At 40.7% G+C, this 16,111-nt stretch overlaps 1 protein-coding gene across 6 annotated transcripts in view; it reads right to left on the reverse strand.

Moving 5' to 3' along the window:
* Positions 1-16,111, reverse strand: part of astn2 (astrotactin 2) — a 1,702,785-nt gene that overhangs the window by 746,192 nt on the left and 940,482 nt on the right. For all 6 annotated transcript variants that reach the window (XM_078550334.1, XM_078550333.1, XM_078550331.1 and 3 more), the window contains one exon: positions 10,369-10,557. In XM_078550334.1, coding sequence (XP_078406460.1) covers positions 10,369-10,557 — 189 coding nt within the window. The remainder of the gene's footprint in view (positions 1-10,368; positions 10,558-16,111) is intronic.

Raw genomic sequence — 16,111 nt, forward strand, 5'->3', positions numbered from 1 at the left:
TACGTTAGAATCTCATTATAATCCCTACTCGCTGGAAGCATCCCCCCCACGCTGGATCATGAGCTCACATCGACGTGACTGCATGCCGGCATGTTACACAATGGTACATAAGTGATGTGCACTTGGTGACCTGCACTTCGTTCAGGACTTCAAGCTTTGTTTGCCTATCTTGCTAGGGCAGCGCTCGCGGTCATCAGCGGCAGGCTTCGCAGGCAGCACCGCATCACTTTTAGTACACCCGCCACTGCACTTAGTGCAATTCAGGGAACATTCTGGCCTTAGTGTTTCACCTTTACCATTGGGAAGCTCATCAACAACAATTTGCATTTATATAGTACATTCAACATAATAAAGCACCCAAAGTGTTTCACAGTAGCATAATTGGACATTGAGCCATAGAAGGACATATTCGGCCAGATGACCAAAACCTTGGACAAAGTGGTAGGTTTTAAGGAGTGACTTTACAGGGGAAAAGAGAGGAAAAGAGGTGGAAGATACAGGGAGGGAATTCCAGAGTGGAGGGTCAAGACAGCTGAAGGCATGGCCATTGATGGTGGAGTAATTAAAATCGGAAATGTTCAACAGGCCAGAAATTTCAGACTATAGAGATATCGGGGGATTGCAGGGCTGGACTGATAGGAAGGGTAAGGCCATGAAGTGAATTGAAAACAAGAATGAGAATTTTAAAACTGAGGCGTTGCTTGTTTAGGAGCTGATGTTGGTCAGTGAGGACAGGGTAATGGATGAATGGGATTTAGTGTGAATGATGACACAGGCAGAGAGATTTGAATGATTTAAACTTTGCAGAGAGTATAATGTGGAACAATGGCCAGGAATGTGTTGGAATTATCACGTTTAGAGGTAACAACGGTACGGTGAGGATCTCTGCAGCAGATAAGCTGAAGCAAGGACAAAGTTGGGTGATGTAAGGGAGGTGGAAATAATGATCTCTGTGACGGTGTAGGTGTGTGATAGGAAGCTTATCTCAGAGTCAAATATGGTTTTGAACAGTCTGGTTCAGTCTCAGACAGTTCCAGGGAGAGGGATGGAGTTTCTGAGGACCAAAAAACAATGGCTTCTGTGTTCCCCACATTTAATAGGAGAGAATTCCTGCTCATCCAATACTGGATGTTGGACAAGCAGTCAGACAACTTAGAGATGGAGGAAGGGTCAGAAGAGGTGGAAGAGAGGATATCATCAGTCTGAATGTGTAAAATTATGCCATGATTTTGGATGATGTTGCTGAGGGGCAGCATTTAATGGGAAAAAGGATGGGAGGAGGGGGGGTCAAAGATAGATCCTTGGGGAACACCAGAGGCAAGGATGTAGGATTGAGAAGAGAAGCCATTGTAGGTGATTCTCTGGCTATGACAGAACAAATATGAATGAAACCAGGCAAGTACAGACACACCCATCCAAATGATGGTGGAGTAGCATTGGAGTGGAATTCCATGGTCAACAATGCAGAGAGTTCTAGGAAGCTCATGCAGGATGCTTTACCTTTGTCACAGTCAATGAGGATATTAGTTGTGACTTTGATAAGTACAGTCTTGGTACTATGACTGTGTAGAAGCCAGATTGGGGGGGATGCAAACACACTCCTCTGGGAAAGATGGGCACTGATTTTGGAGGTGACAACTTGTTTGAGGAAGTTGGAGGTGAAAGGGACATCGGAGATGGAATGGTAGTTTCCAGAAACGGAGGAGTTATGGGTAGTTTTTTTTGAGGAGGGGTGATGATGGCAGATTTGAAGGGGAGAGCGACAGAAGCTGAATCAATTTTCTTTAGAATAAGTGCTTTTTTTTCCCAACTTTTGTTTGTCTCCCTGTGCCATTGTTCTCATTGAGTAAGGTAGACTGCTGAAAGAAACTTGAATGGCATGCTCAGAGACAGTGAACTAAGTCTTTTTTACTGATTCCCAGGAAATTTGTCTTTTCTGTGATATTCAAATGGCAGACACAAGGTTTTTATTGATACAAAGCTCCCATGATGTTGCTTACAGACAAAAATAAGTAAATGCAATATGTCTGTGATAGATTAAAATTCTTGAGTCTCTTTTTTTGTTTTGCCTAATTGCTGATGTTACAATTGGCATGTAGCAAGATCATGCCTAAAATGTAAAAGTTGTTTCGAATACTTGTGAAAAGTAACATTGTACGACCTGTTAGAATATTACCTTTCACTCTCTTTTGCTCTATCCACCACGAGGGGTGCTCTGACACTGGTCATCCAAGGCCACTCTTTTTCATTTCATTTTATATAGGCAAGTCTATGAATTTAGATTTACTTTTTTTTCCCGTTTCATTTTCTATGTATGCATGTATTACTTTTATTTATAAAAACACCCACATTCAACTCCAATTCTGCTTCTTCAACCCTTATTGAATTCTAAAAAAATATTCTCAACTCTCTGATTCCAATCAACATAAAAATCTGTGGAGGACTCCATCATGCTCTGCTTCTGCACTGCTGTTAAAAAAATACTTCCCCCTCAAAATATGGAAAAAATCTCCAGAGGGCATATTTTCTCTTACTTTCACACATCATACATTGCAATGTCCTCTGAGTCACTTGTGGTCAGTTCCTTGAGAGTCCCTTGTGGTCAGTTCCTTGAGAGATCAGCTAGTAAAGAAATAAATAAGGTTCCTCCTCACCTGATAAAGGTCATTCATTTTTTAAAGCCTCTCAGAAAACTGCACTTAGAAAATAGTAACTGCTAAAAAATACTGATGTGCTGTCAGTGATTAAACAGACAAGTCTTTGTATATTTTTAGTTGCATCCCTTCTAATCAAAGTTAGTTCAAAAAGAACATTTTACTTTGTTTTGTTGTCAAAAAATTCATAGTACTTGCTTTTAGCGCTGTCAGGTCATGCCTATCACTAGACAATGTGGGGGGACAGGGCTATATTAATGCTTTATTTCCAACATGAAACCTCAGATTATTGAGAAGGCTTTGCAAGAGCTTCTGAAATATTTTGATTAATTTAATTAGGTCCCATTTCCTCATTCTGTTATTATTTGGAACTGTTTACTTACTGCAGAGTTTGATTGGTAATTCTCATTTTTAATTGTAATATTTTCTAGCTGTTCAGTTACGATTTGTTGATATTTCATGAATATATAATTAAACCAATCAGGTGCAACCTTGGCACAGAAATTTGTCCGTGAGACAAAACGGAAGTTCATAAGATAGACAAGATCACATTTTCCCACATTACATTCCGTCTGCCAAACTTTTGCCAACTCACTTAACCAATCTAAGTCCTTTTGCAGACTCTCTATGTCCTCTTGGCAACTTGCTTTCCTACCTACCTTGGTGTCATCGGAAAATTTAACTACCATACATTCAGTCCCTTCATCCAACACATTGATATAGATTGTAAATAGTTGAAGCACCGATCCCTGTGGCACTCCACTAGTAACAGCTTTCCAACCAGAAAATGACCCATTTATCCCCACTTTTTGCTCTCTGTTAGCTAACCAATCCTCTATCCATGCTGATATGTTACCCCCTACACCATGTGTTCTTATTTTGTGTAGTAATCTTTGAAGTGACACCTTATCAAATGCCTTTTGGAAATCCAAGTACACCACAACTACAGGTTCTCCTTTATCCACCTTGCTTTTTACTTCCTCAAAAAACTCCAATAAATTAGTCAAACATGATTTCTCTTTCATAAAACCATGCTGACTCTGCCTGATTGTATTATGATTTTCTAAATGTTCTGCTAGATTACCTCCTTAATAATGGATTCTAGCATTTTCCCTATGACAAATGTTAGGCTAACTGGCCTATAGTTTCCTGCTTCCCGCCCCCCCCCCCTCCTTTCTTGAATAAAGGTGTTGAATTAGCGATTTTCCAATCCATTAGGATCTTTCCGGAATCTGGGGAATTTTGGAAGATTACAATCAATGCATTTAGTATCTCTGCAGTCACTTCTTTTCAGACCCCAGGATGCAACCCATCAGCTCCAGGGGACTTTTCAGGCCTTAGGCTCTAATGATTTTCCCAGTACCTTTTCCTTCCCTTTTACCTCTTAACTTTCAAGTATTCTTGGGGTGATTTTTGTGTCTTCTTCAGTAAAGACAGGCACAAAATACCTGTTCAATGCTTCTGCCACTTCCTTGTTTCCCATTATTCATTCCCCAATCACTCTCTAGAGAATCTACATTAACTTTAGTTGCTCTTTTTTAAAAAAAATACTTGTAGAAACTCTAACTATCTGCTTTTATGTTTCTAGTTAGCATTCTTTCAGGCCTTGACTGGATAATTTGAAATTGGCAGTCCATCTGCCTTTGTGGTTCAATTTTTATTTTTGGGTCAGTGGATTTTGACAGCATTATATAGGTCTAATCACTGAACTCAGGATAACTTGACATGTCTTCAAATTTTTCATCCTCACCACATATTAATGTGGTGCAATTTAAATAATATAATATTCAGAAATTTTCCCCGTTGGAGTTGTCAGGAAAATAAATTCAAACCATTTAATCCATGAATTTACTCATCTTAGACTTCATTGTTTTCAATACTCACTTTTCAGTAGTTACTCATGTGAATCATTACAATGGGACTTCTGTGCTTGCTTGTAAAGTGTCCAACTTATTTTATCTAAATAGCTTATAGCTGTCTAACCTTTTATCAATTTGTTTGACACCATGTTCCCTTTGGCACTGGATTCTACTAAATCGAGCACCTGCATAACATGCAACAAAAGTAAATTTATTGCCTCAAAATGAACTTGTCAAGATCTCTTTATTTTGGCATTTCATTTCTACTGATGTGAGAGGAACTCAACAGAACCAAGAGAAGGATTCTAAAGAACTGCATCTTTAACAACACAGCGTGAAACTCACAGGTACCATAAATACATGGGAGTAAATCTCATCTCTTTGTCTATTAAACTCAAATCCTACAATGTTAGAGCATAGACTCTCAAAAAGAAAAGAAATTCAAATGTCTGATTGCCACAATGGGTCTTTCCCAGTTTTCTTACGGAGGGAGAAAGAGAAGGACTCTTCTTATAGTCAATTATTTGTTTTTGTTCCAATTTATATTACTAATTTTGTAAATATGTGTAGAAGATTGAGTATAATGTGGGGATGTGTGAGATGATTCACTTTGGCAGAATTTTTGCAGAATTCCCAGACTCTGACCTGCTCTTGTAGCCACAGTATTTATAAGGATGGTTTAGTTAAGTTTCTGGTCAATGGTAACCCCTAGAATGTTGATAGTGTGCATTCAGCCATGGTAATGCCGCTGAATGTCAAGCACAGATAGGAAGATTCTTTCTTGTTGGAAACGGTCTGACATTTGTGTGGCATGAATGTTACTTGCCACTTATCAACTCAAACCTGAATCTGGCCTTGCTGCATCTGGGCCTGGACTGCTTGTTTATCTGAGGAGTTGTGAATGGTACTGTACTGTGCAATCATCAGCTTCTGACTTTATCATGGAGGGAAAATTATTGATGAAGCAGCTGAAGATGGTTGGGCATGGGACACTACCCTGAGGAACTCCTGCAGTGATGTCCTGGAACTGAGATGATTGACCTCCAACAACCACACCAATCATCCTTTGTGCTAGGTATGACTCCAACTAGTGGAGAGTTTTCCTGCTGATTCCCGAGATTCCTGATTTCATGACAGGGCACAGGAGGCCATCCAGCTCTCTTTGAAAGAACTATCCAATTCATCCCATTTCTCTACTCTTTCCGCATAGCCTTGTAATTTTCTTACCCCCTTCAAGTATTTATCTACTTCTCTTTTGAATGTTACTGTTGAATCTGCTTCCACCAGCCTTTCAGGCAATGCATTCCAGAGCACAACAACTTGCTATGTAAAAAAAAAAATCATGTCACCACTGGTACTTTTGCCAACTATTTTAAATTTATATCCTCTAGTTACTAACTCTTCCGCCAAAAACAGTTTCTCTTTATTTATTCTATGTAAACCATTCATGAATTTGAGCATTTCTATCAAATCTCCTCTTAAACCTATCATAATCCTACTCTTTAGTAAGAGAACTTTAGAGGGATCCTGGGAGTGAGACTCTCTCTTTTAATCAAATTGAAGGCAAATACATTGCAACATTTTAGCTTATGGCCAATCGCATATTGATACTTTTGCTTCTTCAGACTTTCACCACAATGAAACGCTCCTGTCAAATGCCTTGCAGTATTTACTGCACTAAAGGCAGTATATAAATGGAAGTTGTCATTGTTGTAATCAGACACAAAATGAGACTGAGCCTATGCAGGAGACATCAGGGCAGGTGACCAAAGATTTAGTCAAAGATGTAGGTTTTAAGCAGCATCTTGAAAGAGCTCAGAGAGGTGGACAGAGGCGGAGTGGGAGAATTTCTGCAATTTTCCCAGCAGCACAATTAGGATCAGAAGGACTACCCACCTGCAAATTCCAACTGGAACCACTGGGTTCCAGGTCACCTGCTGGAGGTGGCCTCCAGGCAGCAGACTGGTGAGTCAGTGCTCCAGAATGCCTTTGAGGTGCTCACTGCCTGTTTGGGCTCAGCTGTGGCCAAAGACCACCTTCTGAAGCATTTCCCATTCACAATGGTGACCTGGCTGCTGTGGTCACCTTTTAACTTAAAAGTTTTAAAAGTTACTGAGAGGGCGACTGAAGGCGTCCTCTCTCCTGTTTCCCTGAAACAGTAGGCTGCAGCTCCTTCCCTGCTGAAGGACGTCCTATTGTCCCTCCAGCTTTGAAAGCTGCCCGCAGTCCATAATTGGATGGCAAGCATGCCCTCTGGCCACTAATTGGTCAATCGAGTGAAGATCACTGACTGTTCCCACACAGTGCGAGGTTGGGACCCCCATTTAACCCTGCTGTCAGGGTCCCAATTCATATAAAAAAAACTCATTCCCAGGGTCTCTATTTGAGTGATGGTCTCCTACAACAAAAGGGACAATACAAAGCACTTGCACAGATGTAGACTGAGACACATAAGAATGAAAATATCATTGAAACTTAACACTGGACAGCACAAATTTGCTTCTTATTTTACATATGCCAATAGTTCCTAACCAAAAAAAGCTAATGGTACCTCAGCAGAATGCAAATCACTTGCTCCTCTCCACATGCAAAAACTGCAATCACACACATGTATTTCTAACAGAACAAAATAGAGCAACAGGCTCATTTGTTAACCACTTGCTTGGAATTGCAGTGGCTAATCCAGTAATTTCACAGGCACTGGCCCTGTTTATCTTGCTCAGCTTGATTTATATTCATGAGGTGATAACTTTCCATTTGACTCCCTGTTTCAAATGGCAATAAAGCATCTCGGTTGTGACTACAACTGATTTCAAATACGTGACTAATAATTTGCCAAAAATATTCACTGCACGTTCTACTATTTCTGAGCTACATCAACATGTTCATTTATTTTTCCGCAACTTCTCCCTTGGGAAATCTTTCTGGCTGATACTTTGACTGTTTACTTCTCAGTGTGAACACTAAGAATCAGCCCACACCACACAATGGAGCCAACAAACTGATGCTATGGCTCACTGAATTTCCATATGTGTCATGATCAACCCTTGCTAGATGGATGTGATTGTCTTTTGATGAGGTTTGGTCTAAAAAACATACGCTGAGAAATTGGTTTGCTTCACCCAGGGGAGGGCTAGGGTGTGAGGGAGTGTGATCAGCTGGGAGGAGACTGATGGGGAAAGAAAAGGTAATAGTGTTCAGAAGAAAAATGGAGACGAGCAGGATGTAGCAATGGTCGTCAACGCTGCGGGTATGTTCCTCCTGACTTAACCTTCAGGTAAGTATGTGTTATAAAACATACCACCTTAGTAGTGACCTCAATGGGCCCCTTAAGGACTGCAGGTCTGATCACATAAAGAGCATGTTTTACTGGATACACCCATCCTGGCAGCGCTGCAAATCATTTTGCAAAAGGGTGCATCAAGCAGTTTATTCAAACTGCTTCAGGTTTGGGCGTGAGCACATTTCTTGATGGCTACACCAACATGGCGGGTGGTACCCTTTCCAGTGCCAAAATTATCCCTTTATACTACCTACCAAATCTGTGCTTTTGTGTTTGTTTTATACCTCCAATACAGCTGCAGAAACATCAGATTTCTAGGCCATAGGTTTTAACTTGCAAGTTCCCAAGGAACAGTGGTAACTTTGCCACATGTTGTCAACGTGGATTGTGTACCGAACCCTAAAGTTGGTTTCTCCCATAGCCAATCAAATTATGAAACCTAAAGGTGCTTAAACCATTGAAAAGAAAAATACAATAATATTAGGAAAGCATGTTCCAGAACTCTGATTAAAAAAGCACCACCAGTTTCACTTGTGTTTGGTCCTTTGGGCTTTCATAGATTTATATGTATTTTTTCTTCTAATGTAAGTGAAAGAATGTTGCATACACCTACTGCTTAGGGTATAAAACACATTTAACTACTTGATTTCACTTGTAAGGGCCATTCTAGGATTTTTTGGAAGTCATTGGTTACATTTTGCAGTATTTCCAGGTTGATATCCATGGCACTGTGTCGAAAGCACAGGAGGAAGGCTAAAGGCAGACCTCACAACATGACGCTAAGTGCCTTCACGTACCAATGTCAAAATTATGCAAACTTCTGAATGGACATCTACATTACCAGAGACTGTGACGAGCACAAAAGCTTTTGTGCTTTAATGGGAACAATTGGAAAAAAGGATTTTGCTCACTATGCAGTTTCCCATTATCAAGCTGCCATTGCACTCCATAGGTTGCAGTTCAGGCCTACTGACTCAGTTTGTTTGTCCTTATATTGCAAAGCATGAATGGAAATGCTGCTTTGATAAAACTATGTAAAATGTTTCCGTTAATGTTGTTTGTTTGGTAATTCTGCATTGGTTTCATACAGAAGATGTCTTTGCTGCATTAGTTCTAAAAGTACTTGAACAAACAGCAGGTTGCGATTTCAGTTGCAGTCTGAATGAGAAATAGCAGCTCTGGTTGAAAAATAATCAGATGCCTTCGCTTACGGAATGGTAAAAGCAGTGTTTACTGAGCTGCAGTCAGAGCCACATGCCTATAACAGGCCCTTCCTATTTGATGTGGAAAACAAGTGTGAAAGATTGACAAGGTGATATCTGCACTATAACCATATGCATCACAAGCTACTTGCCATTAACTATCAGAAAAAGCACCTTTGGATGCACAAAAAAGCACAAGAAGGAAGATAGAAAGGAGAAAAATGTTAAACCTACGCAATAAAAGTTGAACTCAGCAGAAAAAAATGAATTAGTCAGGAATAGTTCCAAATTAAAGTTAAAATAAGACATGGAATAATAATGAAAAATGAACAACAGTGTATACACAAGGAAATATTTGTAATATAACTTATGTTTTAATGTTTATTGGAGTAGCTCAGACTTAATCTTACAATTGTAAAGCTAACTGATGTTGAGTATTATGGCCTCTCTGTCCTTCATCCATACCCACAGTTGGGGATTGTGTATGATGTAGAGCGTGACCATACAAAATAAGACAATGTAACTGATAGTTCTCCAGTGCCTGAATCGGTTAATGCACTGATTAATGAGTACTGAGCCAGCGTGTTCTGTCCCTAGACTGTGCTGAAATAACTATGTCAGGCAGGGAAACAGTGAACTGCTATTACTAGCCTCTACATTCCAAGGAGAGACAAGAATCAACCGGGTTCTCATTAGACCCTCTGCTGGTACCTTTACTTGTGTAAATTCCAGGTGATGATGATATAGAGCCAGAATAGGATTAAGTTCAGTTCTACAGATGCCCCGGACTGAGCTGCCCAGCTCTCACTATCTAGACTGACACATGTTAAATCTGCCATTGTTATTTATTGTCTGGATGAAAAGGAAATCTCACTGATCTTCACCAAGTATTGTTTTCACCTGATCACATTATTTTCCATGGGCATAATGGAATTGTTCAACTTTCCTTTAAAGTGGATCGATATATCAGACAAATTAGAGCTTTTCTCCTACATTTGGATCACATGGACAAAAAAAGAAATACTGTTCTGATGGCAATGTATTGAATGCAGTTTTCCTCTTCTCCAAAATCAACAAATCTAAGATGGATACACTTATTCCCTGAGAAAAAATATTTAAGCCCGAGAGTTCATGACATTGCTAAAGTGCGTTCTTGTCAAATAATGAAGATGGTGGTTGAAATAACTCCAATAATCTCTCTGCCAGTGGATGAAATTACGTGATAGGGTCCCAAAATAAACCATCTGCAGAGTTGTTGCTGTGTTTATGATCTTATTTCTTACTCCCACATCAACTAATACAATATAATTAGATGAAATGAACTTAAATAATCATTTTCAAATATCATTCAGTATAAAGTCTGCACTCACCGAAAGGTCATCTGGAAAACTTGACCCTGGTTGACCTGCTGCGATTTGTTGTTGTACCCATGTAGCATCTCCACAAAGAGCGTGTCATTCAGTTTGGCATCAAGCTTCTGGCATTTGGTGCCCTCGCATGCCTCTGATAGTAGCACACAAGATTTACCATCTGCTGCCAGTCTGTACTCCTCCACACAGCTGCCAGCAGAGAAAGAAGCTTCATCAGTCAGTAACAGGCCTTGGGAAAGAAGACATCTCTTGATGTTAACTATAAGTTGTCATTTGGAACATTACCACCAGCCAATTAGCTATTCTGTGAGGAGGAAAGTTTACAACACACACTAAATAATGTAAGACTGCTCATTTTAATGGAGTGGAATTAAAATCTGGTGAGTTTGATAACAGGCGGGTGATTTGTTCTGCCAGATTACTATCTATGTGGTTAAGGCAAAAAATATACCCCCCAGGTCTTTCTCATACTTTATGCTCCCGACCTCTTTCCCGCTGTTTTGAGCTCGGATTTGTAATGTTTGAGCACTATTCTTTCTTTTTCATACACTGCTGCAAATTGGTTTCCATGACACCAGTCATCCTTCACGCACATGACCATAATTATCCAATGGTACAAGGACATCACAACTGGGACTGTGCAGTGTCCACATTATGAGTCGGCAGTCACAATTCAGTGATTCTGGATTAGAGTGATCTGGAGCACCTAGTTAATGTTTGCTTCTCTAACCCAAAGGAAATATGAACAACTATAGGCTATCAGCAGCCAACTTACTAACAGCAGCGAAATGTACAGCCTGGCCCGTTCTGTGCAGCCCAGAGACAGAACCTTTATCTCTGAGCCAGAAGAATGTTTTTGCAATCATTGAAAGTTGAGGTTATTGAACCATTTAATGAAATGCTGCAAATGAAATCTAGGCTTGTTCGACATTTGATAACAACTAGGAGACTGAGCTATAAAAATAGATAATGGATTTCAAAAAGTGCTCAACGTCATATCTATGATTTCCATTTTACACAGGCGACCTTTTATGCATGCTTTTATGACTCAGTAATATAAATGTATTCATAAGATAACAACTGCACTGTAGCAAACCTCATTTTCTGTGGACACATACAACTGCATTTGACTTTTAAATTGAGTTTCAAAAGAAGAACTTTTAATCTTAAAAGTTTATTTATATTCAAATATTCTAGACTGCTTAACTCTTTGAGAACTGCAACTCCACACTAAATTAAGAAAAAGATTTGTTCAAAGAATCCCGTGAACTTGGTAATACTCTGTTTCCCCATACATATTTTTCTTTACATATCAAAGAACCTACAGGAGTTTAATCTTTCTCTCATCCATGTGTCTCTGGATTACGGTCACTACAAAGTCACTTGCTATTGTAGTGCGTCTGCAACATAGTCCATGCCTGGTGATCAAATCCTGTGGTCAAACCCTGGCAGCAAACTGGTATGAAGTAAAGCACTGAAGTTATTTCCCCAATGAGACTCCTCAAGCAGCTCTGCAAATGTACGAGAATTGCTTCTTTCCCCTTCGTAGGTAACAGAAAACTTTGTTAATGTTTTGAAAGCTGTAAAGAGCATTCTGAAAACTTGGTCTCTGTGACAGTTTTGAAGAAAGGTGGATCGATAAGATTGGTGCTGTCTTCGTATAGGAAGAGCAGTCATGACAATTTTTTAAAATGTATTTTTATTAGTAATCTATCTATCTCACAAAGGTTGTGATCTTTTAAAGTACCCTAGATTCTGAAGTGGTTCCCCTGGATGGGAAGCAAATGCAACACCACTGTTCAAGATGGGAGAGAGCAAATAGGAAAACAGATCAGCTAGACTGACATCAGTCTCAGAAAAATGCTGGACTTCATTATTAAGAAAGTGGCAATAGGGCACTTAGAAAATCATAATGTAATTAGGTGGCGTCAATATCATTTTATGAAAGGGAAATTGTGTTTGACAAAGCTATTAGAATTTTTGAGGATGTTAACTAGCAGGGTAAATAAAGGGGAACCAGTGGGTGTAGTATATTTGGATCTTCAAAAGTCATTCAATAAGGTGCCACATGATCACAGGATCAGGGCTAATGGAATAATACCACAGATAGCAGATTGGCTAAAAGACAGACAACAGGGAGAAGGCATAAACGGGTCATTTTCAGTTGGCAGGCTCTTAACTGTGGAGTTCTGATTACGTTGTGCATGTGGAGGGGAGAGCAGAGGGTCTGATTTCTGTGTAGCTATGCAGGGGAGAGGACAGGGGCAGATTACTTTGTATGTGAGGAACAGAGAGTAGAGGGGCTGATTACTGTGTGCTTGTGGAGGAGGAAGGGGCTGATTACTGTGTGTGGGGGGGGAAAGGGGAGAGGGGCTGATTACTGTGTGCATGTGGAGGGGAGAGGGGCTGATTACTGTGTATGGGTGGAAAGGGGAGAGGGGCTAATTAAAGTGTTGGGGCTGGGAGAGAAAGGTTTCACTGAGTCTTCTGTCAATGGGGAATATGGAGAGCTTGGTTGAAACCTACATGAGTACATATAATAACACTTTTATAAAGTACTTTAAAAACACAGATTGTTATATTTGTATGATATATTACATGTTGATCTATAATACATGAATTTTAATAATTATAATTTTAATAATTATATACAGAAGGCTACTATTCTGCTTTATTGTTTTAGCTGATGTTCAGATCATGTTAATTAAGTGTTAAAATGGGGTCATGTTGAGTGATAATTTGGGAAGCACTGATCTAGATTGAGGGAACATATCTCAGAATAGTCAGACACTTATCACTGAAATGAGAGGAAATTTCTTCACACACACAGTGAATTTTGGAATTTTCTACCTCAATTGTTGAGTATATTCAAGGTTGAGATCAATAATTGTTAGATTCTAAGGGAAGCAGGGGATATGGGCATAGGACAGGAAAGTGGAGTTGAGGTCAAAGATCAGTAATGATCTTAATGAATGGAGGAATAAGTTCGAGGAGCTGTACGGCCTAGTCCTGCCCCTATTGCTAATGTTCTTGTGGCATATTATTTCAGAGCCTTTCACTTGTCTCCAGAAGTACATAGTTCCCATATGGACATATCATTCAATATACATCTCTTCTATGTACATTAGTGTAGTGATTATGCTATTAAACCAGTAAACCAGAGGCCTGCACCAAAAATGCAGAGAATGTGAGTTGAAATCCCACCAAGGCAGTTTAAAGGTTGGAATTCAGTTAAAACTAGTAAAAGTGACCATGAAGTTGTCCGTTTATCATAAAAAAAAACATTGGTTTACTAATGTCCTTTAGGTCTGGAAACCTGCCACCATTATCCGATCTGGCATATGTATGACTCCAGTCCCACAGCAATGTTGTATGATACTGAACTGCCTCCTGAAGCAGCCTAGCAAGCCAATTAGTTGTGTGAAACCACTTTCAATAAGGGCACCATCACCTTCTCAAGACAACTACGGATGGGAAATTAATACCAGCCTTGCCAGAGATGCCAAGTCCCAAGAGTGAAAAAGAAAACTGAAATGATCCATTGCCTTTTTTCAGTTCCTTTCTTGATTTAAGAGGTGACTGAGATCCTGTTGGTTGACATAACCACCTCTCCACTGATACATTTTTCCACAAGATCATTAAGGAATAAACATGTACTGCTCGCAAGCAATATTCACGTCACCTAAGTGCTGGGCAATAACCATGTCCAATAAGAGGGAATCTAAACATCTCTCCTTGACATTCACTGGCATTAACATTGCCGAATCCCCACCATCCAACAGGGTCACTCAGCTCCTGACCTCATTACAGCCTTGGTCCAAACACGGACAAAAGACACAGTCAAGCGGTGAGGTCAAGGTGACTGCTCTTGGCATCAAGGCAGCATTTGACCAGTGTGGCGTGAAGGAATCTAGGCAAGATGAAGTCAATGGAAATCGGGAGGAAAACTCTCCATTGGTTGGAATCATGCCAAATAGCCGTGTAGGAACACCACCACATGATAATTCCCCTCCAAGTCACACACCATCCTCACTTCAAAAGGGATCATCATTCCTTCACTCGCTGGGTCAAAATCCTGCAACTCCCTTCCTAACAGCACTGTGGTTGCACCCCCAGCACAAGGACAACATTTGTTCAAGAAGGTGGCTCACCACCATCTCCTCAAGGGCAATTAAGAATGTGCAATAAATGCTAGCTTTGACAGCGATGAGCACATCCTTTGAACAATTTTAGTTAAAAGACCAAGCACGAGACTCCAACCTGTCCTATCATCACATTGTAAAATGGCAAGTGGCAAGGAAGTGCATACAAATCCACCTATAGGTTAGTAAGAAATTAGGGCCACAAAATTTGATGTGGCCTGGAAACAGGCGCGGGCACCACAGTGCATGATTACCTCGTGCCCGTTGCCTCTGATGCAAGCAGCAAGTAAACTCTGTACCCCTGCTCATTTCAATGATTTCTGTGTGCAGCCAGCAGTAAGCATGCTGCTGAGCGGCTGCAAGTCTGAGCATGGACTACAAAGCTGTAACAGGCTAGCATGAGTTAAAGTTAGCCTGCATTACTTAAAGCCAGCCTCCATCTCTAAAAGTGGAGTTACATTTTGACTGGAATGAGTGCTGAAAGTAATTCTATGAGTGAATTTGACTTGAGAAAGATACATGAATGGCACAATATAGCGGAGAGGCAGCTCCAAGACACTCCGATGTAGCACTGGAGGCTTTGCTGCAGGGGGTGACAGAAGTAGAGAGCTCCTTCACCCATAGGGGACCAGGAGGTCCTTCAGGCAGACACTACAAAGATATTGGGAGCAAGTAGGAAATGCAGTCATTGCAGCAGGGGAGCCCTGATGACCTAGGTGCAGTGCCACAAAATGTTTAATGATCTCACTTGAGTGGTCAAGGTTAGTGAATGCATCTTCAAACGCCATTGCCTTACAAATAAACAACTAGTCTCACACAATGCTTCACTCATGACAGGGAGCAAGTGGTCTGAGCAGACCCCCTTAAGTGAGAACCTGGGCTTTCACCAAGTGCCACAGACTTCAACAAACTTAAGTCGCAGTGCAGGCCTCCAATAGAGGGCCAGTTAGCTTGATTGGCTAGTGTGTAGTTTGGAATAACACCAACAGCACGGGTTCAATTCCCGTTCTGGCTGAGTTAGACTTGGGACCTGCCTCCCCCCCTACCCCATGCCTGATGTGGAATGCTGCCCCTCAAGCTATATAACCAATTCTCTCTCTCACTCATACAGAGAGATGCCTGTGGTCCCTCATGGACTATGGCAAATTATTTACCTACCTACAAGCCTCCAAGCACTTCTGATACCTCAGCAAGAGCTAGTAGAAATTATTCAACGACTGACTATCAAGAAATCTGAAAGTAGTTGATAATCCTTTTAAACAGCACTGGTGGAGGGCCCTTCCTGCTGCTCCACGCATGGTCAGCTGTGCGACCTAAAGACAAGGTGTTAGCTGGAGCCACAAGATCAAAAATGGTACCGCTAGAGTTAAGTCAGCCTTACATGCTGACTGATGTCATGATCTGCATACTTTGCATACATCCAGTGCGCGTTCCAGCATCCACTCTATGTCCTCCCAATGTGATGTGGCCTGCACCAAAATCTAAAATGCCACTTGTAGAGCCAAAAAACCGGCTGTTATGAGTTTTGAGGCATGGATGTACAGCACTGATGGGTCAGCAAGAGCTGAGCTCTCCCCTTTTCTGCGAGCTAACAAAAATCA

The sequence above is a fragment of the Cetorhinus maximus genome, chromosome 10 (assembly GCF_964194155.1).
Source record: "Cetorhinus maximus chromosome 10, sCetMax3.hap1.1, whole genome shotgun sequence".
NCBI lineage: Eukaryota > Metazoa > Chordata > Chondrichthyes > Lamniformes > Cetorhinidae > Cetorhinus > Cetorhinus maximus.